We start from the raw sequence: 9,063 nt of genomic DNA on the forward strand, positions 1-9,063 counted from the left end.
TCGTTTACGTCAGTTCACGCCGAGCTTCCTCGCGTGCGGGTTGCGGCGTGGATCATCGAATCTTTTACGTGTCTTCGCGATATTTCCAATAGCCTCGTGTTCGATCGAGAAGGAAGTGCGTGTACATCGCGACCTTTGATGACATTCACCACGCAGGATCGCGGAACGAAAGGATTTACTACCAGTATACATTGCCTGGCACGTTCTACGACGACGATCGATCGTAGACGCGTCCACCTGCATCTAACGCGCGCGTCTCTCCCAGTGTTTTAACGAGGCACGCATTGCGCTCTATTTACAAATGAATTATTGATGAAAATTGATCTGTCGTTATTACGCGCGCTTCTATACGTACTTTCTCGTCAAGAAATAAAACCGTGTTATATGATTGTTGAATATTTAAAAAAAATATCGAAGAATATGCGAGAGATTGTTATTATTGTTATGTTAGCTATGCCACAATGCTTAACCTGTGTTATCTTGTGATACCGCAATTCTTTGATAAAAATTGATCAATGTGTTGTCGCTAAATTTTTTATTAGCGATTTAATATTCGTTGCTCAAAAATAACATTGCCCGAAATAATATAATTTTTGCTATACATATCTATATATTTTATTTGAACCATACATGGAAATAGTTGTTTCGCATTTATCGATTTTAAATATCTTCTTATTATGATACTTACACGATAAAACATAATTGCATGTCGACATTTTTTTCAAGGTTAATTGTAATAATAAAGTATTTTACACAAGAGAGAAGTAAAGACAAGATTAAAAGAATTGTAAAAATTTAGTATGAAAAATTGCTTTCTAATCTTCTAAGAGATTAACATTCAAATTTTTAAAGTCTTTCTTATATTTTTGCTTATATCTTTCTTTATAAGAGAGTGTGTAATCGATCAAATTGTTATTTCTTGCCATGCGTATTGCATATAAAATTAAAAAAGACTTATTTTTAAACCTTTTCTATTAAATCTCGAATATATATTTTGTATTTTAATTTATAATTATTTTAATACAAAAATGAAAATTATTGTTACATAAGTAAATTTAAGAATCCGATTTTCCCCAAAATATATTATTAATCGCGCGATCTATTTTTCATCTCGTATAATACACTTTAGGAAAGTACATTTGTTGCAATCTTATCACATTAAGCTTAAGGAAGTAATCGTCCTAATCGTATCGCAAAGTCTACTTTAGAAATCGCAGATAAAATCCAGTTTGTTTTCACAAATACATTTGCAAATATAATCGGTGCAAACGACGGCGCATCGCGCAGAATTGCGCGAAAATATTTCGCGAGCACGCGCGCGCTTTCTCCATTCCCCTCCGGCTGCGGATTTAGGAAATGTAGGTCTCTCCTAGTCTTTTATACTTTCTTCGTGGCAGTCTACTTTCCTCGTGCGGTGCTGAAATTACTGTCCGTCGTGCTTTTCAATTTGTGTGTCACGGTCTGTTTCTCTTGCAGCTTATTGGTTTTTCGAGCGAAAAAAACCTAAATATTCCGATTTCGATAAGTTTAATTTAAAATTCATAATATTATTTTCTGTGTGTGATAATATGATAATATTGTGAATTTTAATTTTTCACGACGATATTTCGTGATCGTATATGTGTTTACTTACGAGACTTTCTGCCTGTAAACAAAATCAGGATTGTTCCGTAAATTGTACGCTTTTATGTGGAAAAGCTATCTATTAACAAAATAAAATTACACACATATTTTTCGAATAAAGATAGAGAAAATATATAAAATGATTTATTACGGAATATCTTTGTTTATAAAAAGTTAATTTTACTATTTTCGAAAAATTGCAATTTTAATCAGTTCAATTTAAAATTCACAATATTATTTCTTGTGTGCGATAATATGATAATATTGTGAATTTTATATCACGATGATATTTCGTGGTCATATATGTGTTTATTTACGAGACCTTCTGCCTGTAAACAAACAGGCAAAATCGGGATTGTTCCATAAATTGTACGCTTTTATGTGGAAAAGCTATTTATTAACAAAAAAAATCACACACATTTTTCGAATAAAGATAGAGAGAATATATAAAATGATTTATTACGGAATATCTTTGTTTATAAAAAGTTCATGTCATTGTTTTCGAAAAATTGCGATTTCGATACGTACGGGTTTTATAAGAATAATTATTTAAAAGATAACTATATTTTCCCTTCCTCTATTATATTTAGTCGTATTTCGTTATGAATTTTTTTACTCCCCAGCATTGAAGGGCTTCTCAACTCGTCTAGCCATTAATGAGTAAAAATTGAAGAAAGAGAGCAGAAAATAAGAAAGTTAAACTATTTATTCCATTATCCCACATTCATGTTAGAATTAAAATAAAAGTTCGATTTCTTTAACTCTTTTAAAAGCTGATTACTATGAGTGTAATAATTTCTGTAGCAACAAACTCAAATTAAATAGATGCGATGCGAGATCCATTTAAAGATCTCATTTGAGATAATATCTTAGATTTAAATTATCTTAAAATATCTTTAGATTAAAAACAAAAAATATTCTAAATTAGAAATATTACCAAACAAAAAAGTGTATAATAGCTTCTATTTAAGTAAAGCTTTTAGCTCGCTTAAACTTGTAGTTGTTTTTTTTTATGTTGATTGTGATGTAAAAGTGTTCAATATATCCAATATTTTCCTCATGATTTACCATAATCATTATTTTTAATCATTATTATTTTTGTTTAATTAATTATTATCAGTTATTATTCACCAATTATCAGATATAACTTTTTTGTATTAGTTCGAATGTCAAAATATTCCATCACGTCAAAGTAATTAAAAAAACATTATATAAAAGCGCTGCGTTCGCGGAAGTATCTTTGTAAAAAATTTGCTTATATTATTTATAAACAAGTTTAATATCTTTAAACATTTATTATCAATAAAATTGCGACATCAAAGCTTAAGTCGAGCCAATTGGAAATTTGATTTCTCAACTCAATCTTTAATACGTAATTTAATATATAATTATTATATATATATATATATATATATATATATATATTATATATAATTTATATATAATATAAATTACTTTTTTAAATAAAATTATTTATATTGTTTTTACAGAATCAATTTCCTAACAAATTGAAAATGTCAGACATTGAAGGTGATGATGAAGTAAGTTGAAATATATGTAATATATTTTAACATTTGCTCTTTACATAATTGTTTTTATCTTTTTGTATCGTATTGATTATGTATGTATTTTGTTTTTTTTAGTTTCAAGACGCTCAGGAATCATTACCACAGTGCGTATATATATATATATATATATACACATTTGCATTTTATTATTTTATGTAAATGCATTTTTTTTGTACTGTAGAGATTTTTTGTTACTTAAATGCTTTTCTTGTTTCAGACTCACTTCTATGGATTTAGATACAGCGATAATGGAGGCAAAAAAGGCGATACATTGTTTTTTCAACAATGACTTCGATCAAGCAAAGAAAATTTTAGAACCATGGGCGGACAGCAGCATGTATCACTCTTTGGGGACTAGCGTATTCGCATTTTTAGAAGCAATTCTTACGTTTGAACAAGTACTGATTATTTATTACGTTCCTTCCATTACACTTTGAACATTTTTTTATTTGTCCGATTTAGAGAATCGCAGAAAATCTCTTTCTTTAATAATATATTGTGTGCAATACGTAGAGACATATCGAGAAGGCGTCAGAGAAATTGAAGCAATGCATGAGCGTATGTTCCAAACACCGAAAACACACCACTATCACACAGAATATTGGGAAAATAGTAAAGAAGATTAACTACGATGTTTATACGAATGGTAATGTATTTGTGTGTATATAATGCAACATACGCAAATCTCTTGATTACTTTTTATAATGACTAATGAATATCTAGAATATAATAGACTAACTTTATTGATATAATTAATAGCAAATAACAAAGTCCTTCAAACAAGGATTTCAATAACAAGAACATTATAGCTGATAACATGCAATTAGTTAGCATTTTAGAGCATTATGAGAATAATTTGCATTTAAAATGTTAATATAATTGCTGCTATTATGATTTTTTTGTACCAATAGTCAATATTGTTACATAATTATGGTATTAAAATTGCGTCTTCTAAACATTAATTAGAAATTTTTAATTATTAAGAAATTAATTATTAGAAATTAATTCAGAATTAATATTAACTTTAAGAGATATGATTCTGTAAATTAATTCGGACATAATTATATCAAATGGCTTTTGTGTATCTAAAACATAATAGTGCATGAAAGGAATGTGTATTTGATCGAGAGTTAATTTTACAGAGGAAGTGCATGCGGAACTCTGTTATGCCGAGTCGCTTCTCCTAAAATCGATGCTCACATTTGTAGAAGATGAGACTCTGGTCAGCTTTGTCAAGGCGGGATTGAAAATTCGTACCTGTTTTCTGTCATACAAGTAAATAAGTTACACCGCACTTGACACTTGATTTCTTTGGTATTTTTTATGATTATTTTTTTGTGTGCAGAGAATGTATGACGATCCTGAACAATCGCAAATGGGGAAATGATATTCACAAAGTGCATTTCGAAAGCGGCGTTCGTATGGGTATTGGTACATTTAATTTGGTACATATGTATATAGTTTTATTTATACTATAAGTAAATATGGCTGCAAATATACAGTTTTATATATATAAAATTCTATTTTAGATGATCTCGTTGTTACCGGCCCGAATTATTAAATTATTAGAATTTATCGGATTCTCCGGTGATAAGGTGAAGAAACATTTATAAATACGTGGCGCGTAATATTTTATTTATTAACTCGATTGTCATTGACAGGCATATGGTTTAGCAGAATTAAAAGCAGGCTATAATGAGAAGAGAGGTCTGCGACAAATTTTATGCGTTATGACTTTGTTGTCGTACAATTTGATCGTCACTTTTGTATTGAGTCACTCGGACGGCGATTTAGAATGGTGTGAGCAAGTGTTGCAACAGGAACTAAGTCTTTATCCGAATGGCGTATGGTTTCTGTTCTTCAAAGGAAGATTAGAGCTCACGCGGGGCAATTTCGAAGAATGCATAGACTGGTATATCAAATCATGGAAAAGTCAAAATGTATGGTCACAATTTCATCATCTTTGTTATTGGGAATTGATGTGGGCGCACTGCTCGATGCAGCAATGGAATAAGGCGATCATGTATGCTACAATGTTGACGAACGAGTCCAACTGGTCGCGCACTATTTATTTGTACCAAAAGGCTGCGATTTTGATCATGCAGAAACCGCCGACCGGGAGCGAGGAGAAACAACTGATCGACAGTTTGATGACGCAAGTGCCAACTTACAAGCAGCGTATTGCCGGCAAATCATTGCCGATGGAGAAATTTGTGATCAAAAGAACGGAACGTTACTTTGCACAAAAGAAAAATTTAGTCTTGCCTATATTTGAGCTTATGTACGTATGGAATCTATTTAGGATAATAGGCAAACGGCAAGACTTGATACTGAATATATTCAAAAGGATAGAAGAAACGGAGAGAGAACTCAAAACAGCTTCGTGAGTTGTTTAAACATTTTTAATCTTTATTTTACATATTAATATATGAGCATAAGTATAGCTTGAAATAAAAAATGATAGAGATAAAAAGAGATTATTTTAAATAAATTTGATTACGATCTTAAATCAAAATGCAAAAAATATGATGAAAAAGTTTTTTAATTACATTTTTTTTATATATAACATTTTGTGTGCACAGGAAAAATGAATTTCATGCGGACAACGAAGCGCTCCTATTATTGTTGAAGGGCGCTTGTCTGCGACAAATGCAGCATCCTTTGCAGTCGGAAGAGTGTTTGCGACGCGTTTTACAATTGGAGAAATCTGTTAAGGAAGATACATACTTATTTCCTTATGCTACTGTAGAATTAGCTTTATTGGCACAAGATCAAGGCGATACTCAATTGGCTATAGGTTTTTTGGAAGACGCTAAGTAAGTTTCTCCTATTATGTTATTATATGATATAATTTTGTCAATATGATTTAAATTTGTTAATTTTTACGAGAAATTAATTGAATTAAAAAATTGCATTTGAATTTTTCTAGGAAAAATTATACGGGCTATTTATTAGAGTCCAGATTACACTTCAGAATACATTCGAATTTAATGATGTTAACTGGCAAGAAAACTAACAATTATTCGATGAAGAAGCATCAACGATTGCAAACGAATATTACTGCCAATAATAGTGTTATTATCGCGGGTCCAAGCGCTGACGAGTCTATCGAAATTAAATTATAGAAGTGCTGTATAAAAAAAGAAAACATACGCAATCGAAAATCTATTTATTTTTAAATAATGTTTCTTTACGTACTTTCTTAGACGACATATATATTGTATATTGTATATTATACGTATAAAAGGATTCCTTCGTGAAGATGGACCAATGATTTCCTAACATCAAAAGGCCTCTGCGTAACTAACATCTGGTTTCGTTATTTATTTATTCAATCTAAAAGTTTCCAGATTTATTCGAGAATTGAATACATTATGCATTACGCCCGATATATGAATTATTTTCTTCCAAAGAAAATGATAAAGTAATATTTTGTAGTAATTATATATATATATATAATATTAATAAATTATATCTTATATGAGGAAAATAAAAGGAATAAGGTATACTATGTAACATTCTCACAGAATTTCAAGCGACGATATATTTTATAGCGTAATTAATATTATATAGAATATATTATATATAAATTATTTTCTTTAGAAGATTGATTAGAGTATAATCTGTGATCGTCCTATAGTATAATTGTATGGTGAAAGATATAATTATAATAAAATATTATGAGAAAATATAAACTGCAAACTAAAGATTATGTAAACAACTTAATAAAATGAGTCAAGAATAATATTATCTTTTAAAATTTTTTTCAATTGCACGCCACATATTTCTTGAAATAAAAATTAAATTAATTTGATATTAAACAATTCATATTTATTATATATATATATATATATGTATGTATGTATAAATAGATTAACTGCAAGTATTGACATTATAAATTTCCCTAAAAATTCTTAAATTTGTCGTTAAAATTAAAATTAGCATTTGGGGCATATTAATATAATTTAGATTTATAAAACATACATACACTAAGACAATATAATTTAGATTTATATTAAAATACAATATATGAAACAAGAAACATATAGTGTAGATATATTAAAATATATCATAAAAGTTTGAAAACAAATACATAATATTGGATACAATCTAACTAACAAATACATATTATAGGACATAATCTAAAAAAAACATTAGGTTTGTGCAATTATTTGTCAATTCTATTATATTGTCAATAGAGGTTTCTATTTATTACGCTGTACACATTGTTGATAATATATATATATATATATATATATATATATATATATATATGTTGATATATATATGAATAATATATGTGTATGTGTGTAGATTGAAGAATATATTAAATGCCAGTTTGCATAAAGAATATATATATATATATATATATATATTTATTTATTTATTTATATTCTTTATAATATATTCCTCATATGCATTTTAATATATACATTGGATATGTAATGTATGTAATCTATTTATGTAAAATCATGAAAAATATATTTTAAAATTTTTATCGAGAATCATTAATTTAATGCATTAATAATAATTTTGATGTTCCAGATAAAATAAATTCTTTACAAAATCTACTAGTTTTAAATTTCAATCATTTTTAGCTAATATTATATGTTTTTAATCTCTGGGATATTTAATGTAATGCAACTAATATTTGCATTATTAATATTTGGGATATTTAATGTAATGCAACTAATATTTGCTATATATATATATTCTACTGTGGAAGATTCCAAAGCAGAGATCGTTTGGATTAATTTATTGATTTTTTATTATTTTTTTATTTTTTATTTTATGCATGTACATTGCATCTGCTTTGGACTCCATTATTAATTTTTTATTTATTACTTTCTTATATATATATAAATGTACATATTATTTTAAATGGCTCTCTCTTTCTCTACGTATATAAGTGTGCATCAAAATTAATCATAATATTATGATCAATAAGTGAAGTAATTTAAACGAACGTACTTTGTGAGTTGTTATATGCATGCTCGTTTATGGTTTATTTCTTTGTTATAATATTATAATTAATTTTTATATATACAAGTATTTAATATTTGAGTTTATTAATTATATTGCCACATAAGGATATCTCTTTGTAAATGTGCATGTGAAAACAAGTCAGTTTTAATTTTTTTTCCAGATATATCGATTAGCACATCCGTTGATAACAACAGTTTTCTGAAGTTGTAGAGTCTTGTAGTAGTAGTCGGGGAAATATTGTTGTATTTGATAAGATTTAAGAATAAATATGCGAATGCGTGTATTAATATAAAAATGTAAAAATAATTCTGACGAGTTTCGCGACAATGTAGAAAATGTTAAATTAGAAATCTAGAAATCTAGAAATGTTTAATTATTCTTTTAATTATTCTTTTAGCAAAAAATAAAACGAATAGTTCCAATGAGTTTAGGAAAATAATAAATTGATTAGTAAACCAAAAATATATTCTCATATATATATATATATATATATATATATATATATATATATATATATATATATGCTTAAATTCATTATAAGACATTTCGATATTTCGATGTTATTGTGCTTTTCCAATTGTATTATATATATATATATATATATATATATATATATATATATACATATATATGAGATGATGTATTGATAATCCATTTCCAAAATATTTTGTGTAGATGATATTGTGATCATTTTTGTTGCCGAAATATTTTACTAATAAATATACGCGGAATCTTAAATTGTAAAAGTATTTTAATTTAATTAAATGATTAATTAAATGATTAATTAAACAATTACATTATTTAATTAATTGTATAATTAATAATTAAATTAAAATACATTTGTAATTTAATACATTCTGCGATTTTATTTAATAATTAAATATAT

General features: G+C 27.3%; 1 protein-coding gene across 4 annotated transcripts; it reads left to right on the plus strand.

Moving 5' to 3' along the window:
- Positions 1–6,613, plus strand: LOC105250343 (tetratricopeptide repeat protein 39B). 4 transcript variants are annotated; one of them, XM_011256369.3, is made up of 11 exons: positions 1–277; positions 3,114–3,164; positions 3,267–3,295; positions 3,409–3,589; positions 3,705–3,837; positions 4,334–4,466; positions 4,537–4,636; positions 4,721–4,786; positions 4,853–5,574; positions 5,774–6,007; positions 6,121–6,612. In XM_011256369.3, exons 2-11 carry the CDS (start codon positions 3,138–3,140, stop codon positions 6,314–6,316), a joined length of 1,821 nt encoding a protein of 606 aa, XP_011254671.1. In that variant the 5' UTR covers positions 1–277; positions 3,114–3,137; the 3' UTR covers positions 6,317–6,612. The 4 variants fall into 4 exon arrangements, with proteins under 4 accessions (XP_011254671.1, XP_011254672.1, XP_011254673.1 ...); XM_011256370.3 differs by having other exon boundaries at positions 1–184; XM_011256371.3 differs by lacking the exon at positions 1–277 and adding an exon at positions 1,060–1,459.
- The last annotated feature ends 2,450 nt before the right edge of the window (positions 6,614–9,063 follow it).

Source organism: Camponotus floridanus, unplaced genomic scaffold (assembly GCF_003227725.1).
Source record: "Camponotus floridanus strain SB8 unplaced genomic scaffold, Cflo_v7.5 scaffold204, whole genome shotgun sequence".
In the NCBI taxonomy this organism is placed as follows: Eukaryota; Metazoa; Arthropoda; class Insecta; order Hymenoptera; family Formicidae; genus Camponotus; species Camponotus floridanus.